Source organism: Trichechus manatus, unplaced genomic scaffold (genome assembly GCF_000243295.1).
Source record: "Trichechus manatus latirostris isolate Lorelei unplaced genomic scaffold, TriManLat1.0 scaffold00014, whole genome shotgun sequence".
Taxonomy (NCBI): domain Eukaryota; kingdom Metazoa; phylum Chordata; class Mammalia; order Sirenia; family Trichechidae; genus Trichechus; species Trichechus manatus.
Window position 1 is genome coordinate 12292102 of NW_004443950.1, and position 16799 is coordinate 12308900.

The window sequence follows — 16799 nt, forward strand, 5'->3', positions numbered from 1 at the left end:
CAGGAAAGCTGGTGATAGGGAACCCAAGGTTGAGTAAGGATAGTGTTGATGTGTTGTGAGGTTGTTAACCGTTGTCATAGGGCAACATGTGTACTAAGTGTTAAATGAGAAACTTTTTTGTTCTGTAAGGCTTCATCTAAAGTGAGACTAGCAGCACAATTGCAAGAGCGTAGTCGACGTCACTGAACTGCGCATGTAGAAATTTTTGAAATGGTGTATCTTTGTATCTTTGGCTACATATATTTTCCCCAAAAAAAAAAAAAAGGTCGAGAAGGGAGAGGGTTGACATGTTGTGGGGTTGTTAACCAATGTCATAAATCAATATGTGTAGTACATTTTCATGAGAAACTATTTGTTCTGTAAGCCTTCACCTGAAGTACAATTAAAAAAAAAAAGCATGTATTTCATTGGCTGCATATGATTCCATGGAATGAATACATTATAACTCGATTTAACCTTCCTGTCTTACTGGATACTTAGGCTGGCTGCTCATATTTTGATGTTACAAATAAGCTTATACTCATCCTTATGTGCATAACTCTTTGATCACATCTCTAATAATTTTCTTAGGACTGGCTTTTAGAAGCGGAATTACTAGGCTGAACTGTAAGGGTGCTTTAACGCTCTTGATACATATTGCAAAATTGCTGTCCAGTGCATAAGAGTGTGGATTTCTTAGCTCTCTTTTCCACTTGGCATACTATAATTAAAAAATTTAAAAAATGCTGTCAATTTCATAAGCCCTACCCCAGCAAAAATAAAAAAAAAAATCATGTTGTATTTTAATTTGTAAATATTTGATTGTGAGCTCTCTCCTTGTGTCTGTGTCTCTTGTTCCTAATTGCTGTCACCCAAATCTGTGCCCTGCTTTCCTCTGAAGACCTGTGTTGTGATTGTAGGAATGTTACAAATCTCAGTGGTTTTAGGCAGTAAGTTTTAAAAAAAAGTATTTTGCGGGGGGCAAGATACTGCCTAAAGTAAGTTCTCTCAGCCACAAAAAGCCTTTCCTCTATGGTTGGGTTCTGTTTCCTTTCTAAAACTTTTGAGTGGCAGAGACAAGGTTAAGCCACCTGCTTTCAGCAAGTTCTGCTTGGCCTTGAAGCTCCTGTTTAACAAGTGGGTTAGAGCCACAGAAGGACTGATTGTTCCAAACAACACTTCTTTTTTTTAATTCAAGGATGCAATGAGGAAGTGAGGGGAATGATTAGATAAATTACGCTGAATCCTCATGTTTTCTGATTCTAGATGCCATCAAGTTGACTCCGACTCATGGCGATCCCATGTGTGTCAGAGTATAACTGTGCTCTATAAGGTTTTCAATGGGTGAATTTTCAGAAGTAGATTACCAGGCCTTTCTTCTGAGGTGCCTCTGGGCACCTTTAACCTTTCAGTTTGCAGCTGAGCGCATTAACCATTTGTACCACCCAGGGGCAAATCCTCATGTTGGGATGACATATATTGTTAAATCATTTTGTGGATGAATATTTAACAATGTGAAGAAATAATTATAGTATATTGCAAAATGGCATATACAATATTATCTCAATTTTATATCTATTAAAGGCATATGTGATAAAATATTAACAAAGGCTTTCTCTGAGTGGTGGGATTATAAGGGATCTTTTTGTTCATTTTTCTGTGTTTTGTAAACTTCTTACCATGCTTAGGGGGAAAAAGTTGCAAAATTTCTATACCAGTGAGAATACTCAAAACTAGGAAAAGTAGAAGACACATGTCAGGCTGTAGGTATTCTCCAAAGGAATGGAAACTAGCCTGATATCAATGAAATACAATAGTGTACACTGGATGTACAGTGGTATCACTAGGGTTGGTGTCACCCAGTGTGGTAAGTCATGGTGTCACCCTGCCCCCGCTCCGGACCTCCTCCCGTCCTAGACCATACACGGTCCTTAGCAATGTTTATTATCAATTTTAATCTTAGAATAATATGTGATAAATATAGTAGTAAATTGCTTAAATTTGACATTTCTTAGATTGTATGAATGCTAACAACATAATTGTATTGTAAAATCTTTCTACACTGAATTACATTATTAGTTATAGCATTATTGGTAAGTAAGCAGAAAACGTTTTTATTTTTCTCCTTCTTTTCTTTTAATTACTACTTCATTCTCAAAAAAGTTATTGATATAAGTTCACGAATACTAATTACTACAATATTGTAGCTAAAACACCAGAAAATTTGACAAAATCAGCAACTATAAAACATTGGCAGCAACGAAAACAACAGTGCGTGCTTGTAACGCATGCAGACAAAACCATGTGATTCAAAATGTCATTGTAATTGGGTAATAATGACAGCTCTGACCAGAGGGCATTAGAAGATTCAAAAGGATGTTAGCATAGACTTTTAGCCTTGTAGGTTTATTGATACATGGAAGCTGGGCTAATGAAAAATATTTTAGTTGTTATAACTAACTACAGGGATATGTTTATAAAAAAATAATAAATTTCTGCTGAAATACTGCACCAAATTTTATAGACAGTCATTTTGGTGTCACACCCTCCGACAATGTCACCATGTGCAGCACCCCCTGCACCCTCCTAGTGACACCACTGTGGGTATATATAGATTTGTGTGTGTGAATGCATCAGTAGGCAAAGGGGTTTATGTGAATTGACCTAACGTGTTGCCATGGAATTGATTCTGACTCACAGTAACCCTATAAGGCAGAGGAGAACTGCATAGGGTTTCCAAGGTGTGGCTGGTGGAATCGAACTGCCGACCTTTTGGTTAGTAACCAAGCTGTTAACCACTGTGCCACCAGGGCTCTGTGAATTGACCTACTGCTCTATAATGATAGCCTGATTGGGGCATGACCCCCGCCCCCCGTAGAATCTCTCCTCAGTGGGCATTGTGACCTATGTGAAGCAATGAGTTCTTTTAGATGGGTGGCCCATGAGTTAGCCCTGAGGAATTGGTGGCTCTGATGACCAGTCAGCAGGAAAAATGACATCTTTTTGAACTTGGACAGGAGAGCTTCAGTGGTGAGAGAGGAGCGCTGGGAGAACAGGAGAAAGGCCAGGTTGCACTTCCATGGCCCCTTCTCTTTCCTGCCCGCCCCTTAACACTCCCTGGGCCAAGCAGGAAGCAAGATAAGGGAGGGGACAGAAACATGAACTGTTGAGCTTGTGGTTTCTTGAGACACAAGAGACAGATCGTTCCCATTCTGCATGTATGTGTATTTCAATATCCTCGCTTTCAGATGAGTAACATGGATTTGCTTCACTCTTCTCAGAATGTGTGAGAAAAACAGTGGAAATGCTCAAAACTAGGGAAAATAGAAGATACCTATTGGACTGTAGATATTCTCCAGAGGAATGAAAACAAGTCTGTTATCAATGAAATACAAGAGTGTACATGTGATGTATGTAGATTGTTGTGTGTGTGAATACATCAGTAGGCAAAGGTATTTACGTGAATTGACCTAGGGCCCTATAATGATAGTCATTTTGAAAGAATTGATGTAGGAATTTCAAAATTCATTCATTCAACATCATTCATTCATTCATTTATTCAACAAATACTAAACCCAAATCCCTGCCCTACCTCTACCACCTATGCAGTCTTAAGTTAGACAGTGAGCTTTTCTGAAACTCCGTTTCTCAATTGTGCTGATGAACCGGGGCTTCCTGCAGGGCCACACAGTGCCCAACACACAGTTGGCACTCACAAAGGGCAGCTGCTATTAATATCGTTGGTGTTGTGTACTCAGTACCTAGGTGTGTGACCAACTCTCTGAGCGCTCAGGGCCCTCTGGAGAGCTTGAGACCATCCAGGTATGCATCTGCTAAAATGAACTGAGCATGAATCCATGTTTTCTCAGATGCCGGAGCCCCCACGTACATGTACGAGTTTCAGCATCGTCCAAGCTTTTCATCAGAGATGAAACCCAAGACGGTGATAGGAGACCACGGGGATGAGCTCTTCTCCGTCTTCGGGACTCCGTTTTTAAAAGGTGATGGCTCTTTGCTGGCTATGAGCTTGGAGTTAGGGGACCTGGGCTCAAGTCTCCGTTTGGTGGCCTCGAGCAATTTCCTCCTTCTTTCCTGGCCTTAGTTTCCTGAACTCACCATAATAGGATTGAACTAACTGGGCAGTTCCCAACCTTTCTCCTGCTCTAACATGCATGATGGGGGATGTGCATCCACATGCCCTCAGCCACAGTCACTGTCAGAATCCAGACCTGTGGCATCAATAAGACAGGTAGTAGGTCACCTGCAGGGCCCTGCTCAAGGGCTAGAATGTTACCCTTTCATCTCCCACTTGTAAGAGCGTAACAGAATGCGAGTGAGAGTAAGGTTAGACTTGGTGTTAACTTGAATCATTTCTTATGTGTGTGAGTGTCTGTCTATTTATCTATTATCTAGCCTCTATCTATCTATCTGCCATCTACCATCTATCTTATCGTCTATCTACCTACATATCTACCATCTATCTACCTGTATATCTATCATCTATCTTAACATCTATCTAAAACTTATAACTTTTAAAATTTTATCAATTTAATAATATAGTATTTTAAAGAAAATCCTTCACCAGTGTCTCCAATACCTAACTACTAGGTATTACAGATGTCTTGTGATCCACCTCATGATTGTGACACACCAGTGCCTCTGGACATCTCCTGGTTGTATATCTCCGTAGGACCATTTCAGCTCTGTTTTTTCAGACTATCAAAATGTAGGTGGGTGAAGGGGATTGAGAAAATACCCAAAGGAGAGCAGTCTTGGGAGTTGGAGCTGCTGTGAAGGAAGCTGTAGGGCATGACATTGTGATTCTGAAGAGGAAGGAGGGTCCTGTGGGCACAAAAAAGACAAACACAGCCAGCTCACAGACCAACTGCAGGCCCTTCACTGAGTCCTAGATGAGTAATTCTCAAACCTAAAGTGCACACAAATTACCCAGGATCTTGTTACAATACAGATTTTGAATCGGTAGATCTGGGATAAGGTCAAGATTCTGCATTTCTAATGAGTGGCCAAGTAGTTCTGATGCTAGTGGTCCATGAACCATACTTTGAGTAGAAAAGCCTTTTTTTATTTGTTTGTTTCTCTTTCCCATAGAGGGTGCCACAGAAGAGGAGGTCAAACTCAGCAAGATGGTGATGAAATTGTGGGCCAACTTTGCTCGGAATGGGTGAGACTGGTGGCAGAGCTGGAACAGGGTTGGGGACAGGAGGAGCAGGGCATACCTATCAGGAAGGGGAGCTTCTAAAGTTTAAGTGGTAAAGCTGTTGACTCTATGACCAAAGTACTCTAACAACGTGGGCTCTCGAAAAGTGGACAAGCTCCCCCCAGAGATAGTGAGCTCCTTGTCTTGGAGGCGAGTGAACCTCTTGGCAGAGATGAAGCCAGGGGACCGCTGCACATCTCACAGGGTTGCTTTGGACCACACTGTAGCTTTGGGAATTTCTATTTGATTCTGTTCCCAGGAACCCCAACGGAGAAGGGCTGCCCCATTGGCCAGCATATGACGAGAAGGAAGGGTACCTGCAGATTGGCATCACCACTAAGGCAGCCCAGAAGCTGAAAGACAAGGAGGTGGCTTTCTGGACTGAGGTCCTGGCCAAAAAGGCAGCAGATAAGCCACCGCAGGCAGAGCACATTGAGCTATGAACAGAAGGCCAACAGGGTATTCTACAGGGGTATTCTACAGAAGGCGTTTATAGCCCAATTTTGTACCTGTGGCTTCAATTTTGGGAATAAATGTTGTTTTGGAGATCAAGCCAGTGTCTGTGTCTTGGTCTAGAGATTAAACCTTCCACCTTAGAGAGAATGAGTTCTCTGGATGGTGCAAATGGTTTTTGCTTGACTAACTGAAAGGTTGGCAGTTCTACCCACCCAGCAGTGCTGCAGAAGAAAGAAGAAAAGGCTTGGTGATCTGCTTCCGTAAAGATTACAGTCAAGAAAACGCTACAGAACTCGGTTCTCCTCTGTAACACATGAGGTCACCATGAGTTGGAAGCAAAGGCAATGGGTTTGCTTTTGTTTTTTTCCTTAGAGAGACTGCACCATAAGCAGGAAGGTGCTCTGCTGGGGATGCGAGCATAGCAACCACCATCTCTGCCTTCACAAGGGCACTGTGGGAATGCAGACTTCTGAGTGGGCACCGCCTATCCAGCAGGTGTGTCCAGAGCTTCACCTGGCAAGTACAGAGGTGAGCGGCTGAATGAAGGCGAGGACAATTAGCCCAGGACCTGCACACCTGGCCCTGTGCATTGGCTGTGACATCTCAGTTCACAAATACAGACAGGCAAGAAATGGGATTGTATGTTTTTAGAAAGGATTGAACTTAATTTGCATTTGGAGCCCCTTTGTGCTGGTGACATTTCAGAATCTTTTGCCCTCATTCCTGGGCTTGTATCTAAGGTACAGGCCCTACGAGTGCTGATTCATTGGGGGTGTGTGGTGGGTAAGGGAGCAATGGGCTATCAGTATTGTCATCTGGCCACACTGGTATCTCCTGAGGCCTCCAGGTCCTCATCTGGCCCTCAGATGCGAGTCTGCGATGGCTGCCAGACTATGGCAGGGGTCAGCAAACTTCTTCTGTAAAGGGCCAGAAATTAAATATTTTCAGCTCTGCAGGCCATATGGTCTCTGTCCAGAGACTTAACTCTGCCATCATAGCAAGATAGCAGCTATAGACAAGATGTAAACAAATGAGAATGACTGTGTTCCAATAAAACTTTATTTACATAAACTGGCAGTGGGGCTAGATTGGGCCCATGGGCCGTAGTGTACTGTCCCTTGATCTACATTGTCACGCCTCATTCTGGACCAAAAAAAAAAAAAAAAAAAATCTACTTTTTCTTCACCTCACTGAGGTTCAGGGAGTGCTGTGACAGGATCAACAGGTATGATGTGAAAATTCTGCACAGGGGGATGTGAATGGCCCCCTTAGACTTGTTCAGTGCACAATCTGCACAACTATATCTGACTGTCCAGGCTTACATCTGTCTGCCCAGATACATTAAGAAACCACATCTGATTGTGCCCATGGGTTCTCCCAATGTTTTCTCCAGGGTAGAGGCTCAGTTCTCCTCTGCTTTCAGCTGCCTCTAAAATCTGTCTGGGTTTCTGTGATGCCCTTCTAGACTTGGGTTGGCAGGAGGATGGGAATACAGGCTTCTGTTCTCAGGGACTTCACCAGTGCTACATACTTATTTAAGCCATCCCCTTCTCTTCCTCTTTCTAGCCCAAGAAATCTGCCATTGTTAGGTGCCATTGCGTTGATTTTGACTCATAGCAATTCTGTGTGGCAGAGTAGAACTGCCGCATAGAGTTTTCTAGGCTGTAATCTTTATGGAAGCAGATCGCCAAGTCTTTTTCCTTTGGAGCCACTGAGTGAGTTGAGCTCTTAACGGTTTGTGCCACCAGGACTTCTTCCAGATAATCTACAGCTTGATAATTAAGTCTTACTCTTGTATCATCTTTCAGTCTTCCAAATCTGTTATATCTCCCCACAGTCTTTCAGGATTCACATATGTTAGACTCAAAGCCAAGTTTTCTGTGTTCTGCTCTGACGTTTCTTTTCTAAGGTAGTAATTGAGGAAAGCCTAGAGGAGTGAATGTACAAGGCCCAGGGACACAGTGAAATGTGGGGTGGGGGAGAGAGGTAGAAAAGAAGCAACAAGTCCTGGTTAATATTTCAAAATGGTACCCACCATGCCTGGATTGAAAGCAAGGGGCAGGCCTCCAATTCTTTAGATTATCAAACAACCAGGTGGGTGTGTGTGGATACATCCCACCCCAGGAGCTCCTTTGTCCTCCAGCTCTGCAGAAGATGATCCTCTGTTTCACCATGAACTTGAGGTCCTTCTGCCCAGTGGGGGCACTGCTCCTGGATGAAACTCATGTTGGATTCCCACAGACCTGTCAGATTGGGTGCCAGGAAAGAGCCTCCTTCCCTTGCCACAGCCCAGTCTTTTTCCATCCTTGAGAGGAATGTGAGCAGGGAGGTGGGAGGAGGGGACTTTCTACAGCTCCCACCTGGTCACAGCCATCACACACACAGCCCCTTTGTGAAGGATAAAGCATGTCCACGGCCAACACTTTCTTTTAATCTTCCAACAACCCTGGAGTAAGGGGGATGGTTATTTTATTAGTCTGAGGCTCAGAGAGAGGAACACTCTGTCTGAGGTCACACAGCTAGCATAGCAATTCAGGACTGCTCAGCCATCAGTCTTTTTGGTCATTGCTCATTTGTGTTCATCTGTACATTGGCACCAGGAATAAAAAGGAAGCCAAGTTAGCTGGTGACCAGAGGCTTTCCTGTTAGACTATGGGCTCCTGGGGTCAGGATTAAGGTCAGATTAATTTTTGTGATCCCCTAGCAAGTCCCTGGGTGGCATAAATGATTGCTACGCTTGGTTGCTAATTGAAAGGTTGGAAGTTTGACTCCACTCAGGAGCAACTCGGAAGAAAGTCCTGGTAATCTACCTCCAAAAAATCCACCATTGAAAACCCTATGGAACACAGTTCTCTGACACACATGGGGTCACCAAGAGTTGGAATCGATTCAACCGAGCTGTAACTGGTAAGTAAGTGCTTGGTCATAAACCAAGACGGATGGACTGATAGTCAGATAGACAGATCTTGACAAGGAAGAAATGGGCATCAGCCTTCAGTGATATGTTCATTATTTGCTTCAACCCTATAGTAATAGTAGTAACTAACAGTTATTGAATATTTATTATGTGCTGTATGTACTTTTCATATTAATTCAAACAATCTGTACAGCAACACTGTGAGGCGAATACTTGGTATGAACCACGTGAAGGTGAACATGAGATCGAAGACTACTCAGCAAGTAAGTGACAAAAAGGACAAGCTACATAATTTCCAGGGTGCAGAGCAAAATTAAAAATTTCTCAGAATGTCAAGACAGCAACAGCAGAGCATTAAAACAAGTGTGGGACCTTTCTTCTGAGAGCAGGGTCCCATGTGACTGCACAGGTCACAAGCCCATGAAGCTGGCCCTGGTGACAAAGCTGGGACACGAATCTTGGCAGTTTGACTCCAGAATCTGAGTCCTTACGTGCAAAGCAATCCTGCCTTCCTACCTAGAAAACTGTTCTAAAATCCCTAACCTGGGCCTGTCCTGACCTCAGAAACCCTGGTATCATAGTGACTGAGGGCTATGTCAGCTAACCAAACGGTCCGCAGTTTGAATCCACCAGGAGCTCCTTGGAAACTCTGTGGGACAGTTCTACTCTGTCCTATAGGTTTGCTGTGAGTTGGAATCCACTCAATGGCAGTGGGTTTGGTTTGGTTTTTTTGGTCCTGTTCTCTAACTTCCAACCATTGAAGTCACTTGCTTCTGGCCAAGGGCAACCATTCTAGCTGATGGTTCTCTGCTGCCCTCCTGTGAGTGGTGTCCATACAGCACAACAGTTGCTGATAAAAATCAAAGACTACAGCCTTCAGGATGGATTACACCTCAGGAAGCCTGGCTTCCCTAGCTTTCTCTGCAAGGATATATCCTTTGTCTCTCACTTCGGCTGATTTCATAGACTCCCGTCTGGTCTCCTTGCCACCATCCTCACCCTACAGGGCCTGAGGGATCCATCCGAATGGCCACAATCGTCCTCATCTTTCTACGTCCATGCGCTTTGCCATGGGGCTTTGCGGCTCCACTCATTAAGAGTCTGAGCTGGTCTCCTTACTTTCTTTGACAACACAATAAGGCAGAAGTGACATGTACCAGTTCTCGACCCAGGCCTCAAAAAGCCTTGCACATGTCCACACGCTCTCTTCAACCCATGCAACTGCCATGTGAACTATCCCAGGCTGGTCTGCCAGATAATGAGACGCTACATGGAATGGAGTCACACCAGTGAAGCTGTCAAGAACCAGTCAACTCCAGCTGACCCACTAGCTGACTGCAGACCCAAGAGGGAGCCCAGTGGAGATCAGTTGAGCCTGGTCCCAAACAGCCGAACTTCCTAAGTGGCCCACAGATTCATGAGCTAAATACCTGGTGGTTGTTTTAAGCTTGGGGATAGTTTGTTACAGCAATCGCTTACTGATAACACCATCTAACACTCACGTATAATCACACCACTTTGCATATCTAAAACTTTTCAATGGCTTCCTATTGCCCTCTGGAAAATTTCCACCTCCTTATCCCAGGATATGCGGCCCCTCATATTCTGGATTTTACTCTTCTTCAACCCCTCCACTTGCACTTTGCACAGTTTTGCAGACCCTTGTATTCCCTATACTGCTTCATGCCTCTGTGCGGTTACTTTTGCTAGTCTCATGTTCTGGAATTTCCTTCAAGATGTAGCTCAAGTGTCACCTGTTTGAGGGAACCCTCTCTGATCTCTGTAGATGGGATTCAGTGCTTGATTTCCCCGGCAGGCTGTGAAATGGGCCTTGTTTCACTAGTCTCTGTAAAGCCAACCATCCAAAGAGAACCCTTCCCCCAACCATCCACTGAGAAACCTACCATGTGCTGGACACTTGCCTAGTCACTGGCGATACACATGCAAGTAATTTGTGGTTGCTGCCTCTTATCCCAAAAGTTACTTGTCCCTTAAAAGATTATCTGAATAAATTGCGGTAAGTCAATGATGAGAGTAGATCAGGAAAGACTTTTTTTAGGAGGTGACAACTTTAGAGACATAGAAGAGGTAGCCCGTTTCAGACAGATGAGAAAAGACCAGGGCATAGGGGTGTGGTGGGGGAAATGCAGCTAGTCTAGAATGGTTGGGCCAGAGAGATGGGGTGAGATGAGGAGAGAAAGACAGAGGAGCTTGGATTTAACTTGAAGGCAATAGGAAGTCACTAAAAGGGGTTTAAATGAGCATTTGGTAGGTGCTTAATAAATGTTTCCTTATCATCACACCATCTGCCTCCCCATCAGACTTTGAGTTCCTTGAGGAGAGGTTATTCATTTTTGTATTCTCTAGTTCCTTCTTGGTACATAGTAGAACTAAGTATGATGCTGATGAATGAATCAATGACTCCCTCCAAGACATAACAATAAAAAACAAACGGATCTTTTCATCCAGACAAGGACCACTTTTCACTCCTCTGGCCTATGGAGGTGTTGAGGCTCTAAGAAGTGTCCAGAGAACAAAGGCCCTCAGTCCTCTTCTCTTCCCTCAGCCTCTGTTTAGCAGCAGAAGTGTGTGTTGGTGCCACCTGGTGGCCACAGTGCCCATATTATATTTTAATCAGCTTCCTCCATTGCTAAGGTGCCTTGTTAGCCAAGGAAGGGGAGAAGGAACCTGGAGTGGGCAGAATGCACTGCTCAGCAGACATGTTCACCTGCCAGCTCAGAGACGCCTCTATGAATGTTGACCCCAAGTCTGTCTGCCTTTACCCTGCAAGACCTGAGGTTTGAGTCCCCATAACTTGGGCTCAAGACAAATTTTATTCTAGACCACAGGATGGAATTCAGGGTGAGGAAGTCACAGGAAGGAGACAATGACAAGTGTCAACCCAATATCCTTCTCACCCTCTTCCTAACAGGGCAGTAATGTACACAGTTAAAAAAGTCTTGCCTCCCAGACTCCCTGACATGAATTTAGGATGAATATGGGGATGGCTCAGGTTGGGCCTGGGTTGCTTCAGGCCTCTGCTTCTGACTGTGATCTGCCCATCCTAGACTGGGGTTCTGGAGCTGCAGAGGAGCTAGACTGAGACAGTAGATACACAGCTTCTGAGTGTGTCCAGGCCAAGTCCTTGTTGGGGCCTTCTCTGGGGCCAGGGGTGCCCTTCCTGGTTTCCTGCAGCCCACCCCTTCCTCTCACACCCTGCTAGTCTGACCCAGCTCAGCCCTTCCAAGGCCTGGAGGCAACAAGCTGACAAGCAGAACACCAGAGTCCAATTCGTTACCAGCTCTTTGAGGAGTTTCTGACCACCATGCAGCTGTCTCCCTGCAACTCTGAGTCACAGCTGAGGTCACACAGAGCATCTCCCTTGCCAGCAGTCCATGGGGGCTGACATTGAAAGGTTTGCAGTGCAGCCAGGTCCTGCAGGAGGTTGGCTGCTGCCTGGAAAGGGCCAAGAAGGCTCGTATATATATATGCATAGCTATTTAAAAAAAATTTTATTTATTTAATTGAAATACAATTCACATACCTAAAATTCACCCTTTTAAAGTGTACAATTTGGGGGGTTTTTGTATATTCTCAAAGTTTTACTACCATCACCACTGTCTAATTCCAGAACATTTACATCACCCTAAAAGAAACTCCATACCCATTAGCAGTTATTCCTTATTCCCCCCTTTAAACTCCCTAGCAACCTCTAATCTACTTTCTGCCTCTATGGATTTGCATATTTTAGACATGTCATATAAATGGAATTACATAATGTGGCCTTTTGTGTCTGGCTTCTCTCACTTACCATAATGTTTTCAAGGTGCATCCATGTTATAGCACGCATCAGAATTTCATTTCTCTTGATGGCTGAATAATATTACATCATCTGGATAGACTACATTTTGTTTATCCATTCTTCTGTTTATGGACATTTGGGTTGGTCTGCCTATATGAATAATGCTGCTGTGAACATTTATGTACACATTGTGTGAACATATGTTTACAATTATCTTGGGTACACACCTAGGAGTGGAATTGCTGGATTAGAGATGGTATCTCTAGGTTACACTTTTGGAAGAAACACCAAATTCTTTTCCAAAGCAGCCATAACTGTTTTATGACCTTTTCTTTTTCGCCTTCAGAATAGATCATAACTGTCTTTCCTTCTCAATAAATAGAGACCTACATCAGTAGTTTGAGTAAGTGCATAGTATTTGTTGGCCAGCTGTACCAGTGTGCATTTAACTAATCCCTATTTGGGGACACTGAATGACTCTGTGAAAGAGGCTTTGAGCATCTTCCTTGTGTTCCCAGCACTTTAGCCATTTGTACCCAAGTATACCAGCACTCTGTATCCACCTATTTTGGTGCTTTTGCATTCATTCCAACCTTCCCCCCACGTCTGTGTTGTACAATACACAGTGTACGCCTGGAAGAGATGGGACATGTCTTGAATTCATCTTTGTATCCATAGCACCTAGCAAAGTGCCAGGTGCCTAGTAAATGTTCGAAGAATGAATGAATAGAGCATGGATGGATGACTAGAGCCAGGGACTAGGGGGAGATGAATAGCCTTTGCTGGAAGAACAGTCTGTCCAAAGACCCCTGCCTGCAGAGGTACTCAGTTCCGTGAGTCTGTGGGTGTGTAGCAGAAGGCCGATCATCTGGCAAGAATATTGTAAAGCTAAATGAGGCATCACAAGGGAGACTGGATGAAATTTAAGATCTCTTCCAAACTTGAGAGCCTAGAACCCTAGGAAATGTAAGCCCAAGGAAGCTAAGAGATATGCTTTAAAATACCCAGCAGTCGTGGGGCTGGGAGTTGCTCTATTTTAAAGCTTGTTCTGAGTTCCCAAGATCAAAGCTTCCCCTTGAGCCTAGGCTTCTGCCTGCATGTGCTTCCCTTTGGGCAATTCGCAGCACACTAAGATTAAGGTCCAGGGAAAGCAGAAACCCTTATGTGACAACTTGTTTGACAAGTTTGTGACTTTTGTAATTAGAGAGGTTGGCAGGGCTGCTTAGATATGATGGTACATTCTGGGTGGGCTTGGCTTAAAGCCCCTCTCCTGCCTCCCCGCCCTGCTTAGTGATCCTTAAAAGAGGCAGAGCTTTTCAAATAACTTTGAATTTGGCAATCCTGTGGCCAGGGACAGGAGCCTGGGCCCTGGGGCTGAACAGGCACAGCCCCTCCTAGCGCAGCGAGACCTCGCTGGCTGCAGGCGCAGCAACCCTTCTACCATGAGGTTCTTCGCTCTGGTCCTGGCCTCCCTCGCTGCTGCTAAGGTTCGAGGTGAGTCATTTTGAAATACAAATATTGGGTGACACAATTGGAAATCCTTGTTGTTTTGGGAGAAGTGGACAGAGTTACATACAGGACAAAGGCAACAAGTCCAGATCCATTAACTGAGAGCGCCTTCCTGATTGGAGCAGCCTGCCCAGCCCACTCTGGACCCTGGAGGTGGTGTGGGGCGGGGTGTTGACCCTGCAAACACAGCTCCAAGAGCAGGGCAGCGAAGAGCTCACCTCATGCCTCCCAGATGAGGACTGTTATTAATCCAGATATGGCCAAATCACGGGGAGTGGCTTAGCAGAGTACTAAAAACATGAACTCTGAAGCCAGAGTGCTTGGGTTAGAATCCCAGCTCAGCACTTACTAGCTGTATATTCTACTTAATTTTTGTGTCTCCGTTTCTCCACCTCTAAAATGGGAATTACACTAGTGACTACATCACCGGGCTGTTGTGAGGATGAAATAAGTTATTGTTTCCAAAGGACTTAAGATAGTGCCTGATACAGACAACCAAAAACCAAACCCGTTACCTTCCAATTGATTACAACGCATAACCACCCTATAGGACAGAGTAGAACTGCCCCATATGGTTTCCAAGGAGCGGCTGGTGGATTGGAACTGCAGACCTTTTGGTTAACAGCTGAGCTCTTAACAACCGTGCCACCAGGGCTCCACCTGATATAGAGGAGGCACTAAAAAGGGGTCGATATATAAAGAGGTGCAGTCAGGGACCTCAGAAAGCATCTGTGCCATTTTAGAGATGGAGAAATTGAGGCGCAGAGAGGGAAACTACTTTCCGATATCAGCTGGACAATCGCGCCCTGGGATATATCACTGGCTCCAGAATCCAGGCCAGTGGTCCAGTCATCTGTGTGCTGACAGCCCAGCTCTACCTGGACTCTCTCTTCTTTCTGGAGGAAAAAGAGTTGGTGGTTGTGACACTGTGAGAGGCTGGGAATGAGTGGGAGGGCACAGTAAGAAAGGAACCAAATTTGGAGTGTGATACATTTCCTTATGCTGGTTACTGCATCCAGTCTCTGTCTTTACAAAATCCACACTTGGGGCTTTCAGGTCCTCGGTTTCCTCATCTGTAAAATGGGCACATTAACACCTACCTAGCAGGGCTGTTGTGAGGCTTAATTTAAATGAGCTGGAGTCATGTAACATATGTGGTAACTGCTGTTACTACCATTATTGTTTATGTCCCTTGTTCCACCTACCCACTTTCTGACCTGGGAAATCTGGCTTCTACTCACTTTGTCATTTTGAAGGTTATCACTGAGCTAACAAAGGCCAGGTCCAGTGGTTTCTTCTGTTTCTTCTCTTCAACGTCTCTGAAGCGCTCTGCCCTCTTGGCCTGCCCCTCTTCCTCCCTCCCCCTTGGCTGCCATGATGCTGTCCCCCCACCACGCTGCTGTGACCCCTCCCACCCCTCTGAGGGAGTTTCTCAGGCTCAGCTCTAGTGGTCCCCTGTACTTTATCCTTAGCTCTCTCTTTCCCTTCACACTGACTCCTCAGTGAAGCCTCACACACCCATGGCCGCACCCTGCCCCCTTCAAGTCCTGAAGTGCTCAGTTCCTGTAGCACCTTCTCACCTGGTTATCTCGCTGACTTCTCAGTCTGAAACAAAACCCAGCACCACAAGCCAGCCCCTTGGTCTTCTTCCTTTCCCTTCCATATCCCCCACATCTGGTCAGGTGCCAAATCCTGTCAACCTTCTTCCAAGGTCCTTATATACGTTACTGTATTTCTTCATATTTTTCCTTCTAATTATAAAAAAGAATCCATGTACAATGCAAAAAACTTGGAAAGCCCCCCCCAAAAAAAGTCAACAGTAATGACATCATCCATTTGCATTTTGACATATGTACATCCAAGGAAGTCCATCTCAGTGTGGTTTGTAATAATTAGCAACAACAACAAACAATAACACTCTGAATGTCCACAGTATGGGATTGACTATTAATAGCATTAGACATGGAGACTGTTTTGTAACCTGTATTTGCATGAAGAGGGTCCCATATCATTGGATATTCTTCTATAAGGCCATATCTGCATTATTCTTTTTTGTTCTGGGCCCATGCTTTGAAGAGATGTTGACATTATGTCTGTAGCAAAAGGAAAGCAACTGGGATGACAGGAGGCTAGAAATAACTTTCTATGAGGAATGCTCAAACACATGAAGGCTACAAGGGCTGGAAAAAAGAAGACTTGAGGGATGGGTGCAGTTAAGTATCTAAAAGGCCGCCTGCCACATGAAAGACAGGTTAGTTCAGTGCAGTAGAACCAGGACTGATGGGCAGAAGCTGCAGGGAGATGAATTTTAGTTCAAGACGGAGGACTTGTCCGCTGTACAAGGATGAAACCGGAACATATAAGAATCTGATCCCCAGCCTGTCTCCTTGCTGGATGATCCTGCTCAGAGCCACCAGAAGAATCTTCCAGCTTACTGGGCTGCTCTCCCTTATTCCAGAACTGTTGCGTGCTGCTCTTTATTCCACCAACTAAAGCTCAAACCCTTAGGCTGGCATTGGAGGCCCTCCCTGACATGCACGTCTCCCATTTCAGGCTATTGACCCCTTTAAGATTTCACCAGGCCCAAGTGGGCCACTAGCCCTTCCCTGGGCAGGCCTTGCATTTCGATGTCTCAGAGCCTCAGCACATTCTCTCTTCTTTAAAGCTTTATAGCCCCTCTTCTATCCCCTCTTGTTCAAATCCTCCCCTCCTGCCAGTCCCAGTTCCAGTGTCACCTCCTCCACATTGCCACCAATCAGAAGGCACTGCTCCCCTTCTAACTCCTGTAGCACCTCACTGGTACCTCTCCCAGAATGCTGACCACGTTCTTCCTACCTTAGGTCAAGTATATCCATGACTCACTTTCCCTGCAAGGTTCAGAACTGCTGAGAATCGGGGCCACCTTTTGCTCATCGTCT

The 16799-nt window shown here is 44.8% G+C and overlaps 2 protein-coding genes across 2 annotated transcripts in view; both read left to right on the plus strand.

The window, feature by feature from the left end:
• LOC101340795 (liver carboxylesterase 1) overlaps positions 1 to 5640 on the plus strand; it is a gene marked incomplete at its 5' end in the record, with an annotated part of 38699 nt that extends 33059 nt beyond the window's left edge. The window contains 3 exons of the mRNA XM_012554166.2: positions 3849 to 3980; positions 5089 to 5161; positions 5457 to 5640. Of these exons, the coding sequence (XP_012409620.2) occupies positions 3849 to 3980; positions 5089 to 5161; positions 5457 to 5640 (389 nt within the window). The remainder of the gene's footprint in view (positions 1 to 3848; positions 3981 to 5088; positions 5162 to 5456) is intronic.
• Positions 5641 to 13814: 8174 nt separating this feature from the next.
• LOC101341050 (liver carboxylesterase 1-like) overlaps positions 13815 to 16799 on the plus strand; it is a 48031-nt gene continuing 45046 nt past the window's right edge. Inside the window, 1 exon segment of the mRNA XM_012554167.1 lies at positions 13815 to 13866. Within this exon segment, the coding sequence (XP_012409621.1) occupies positions 13815 to 13866 (52 nt within the window).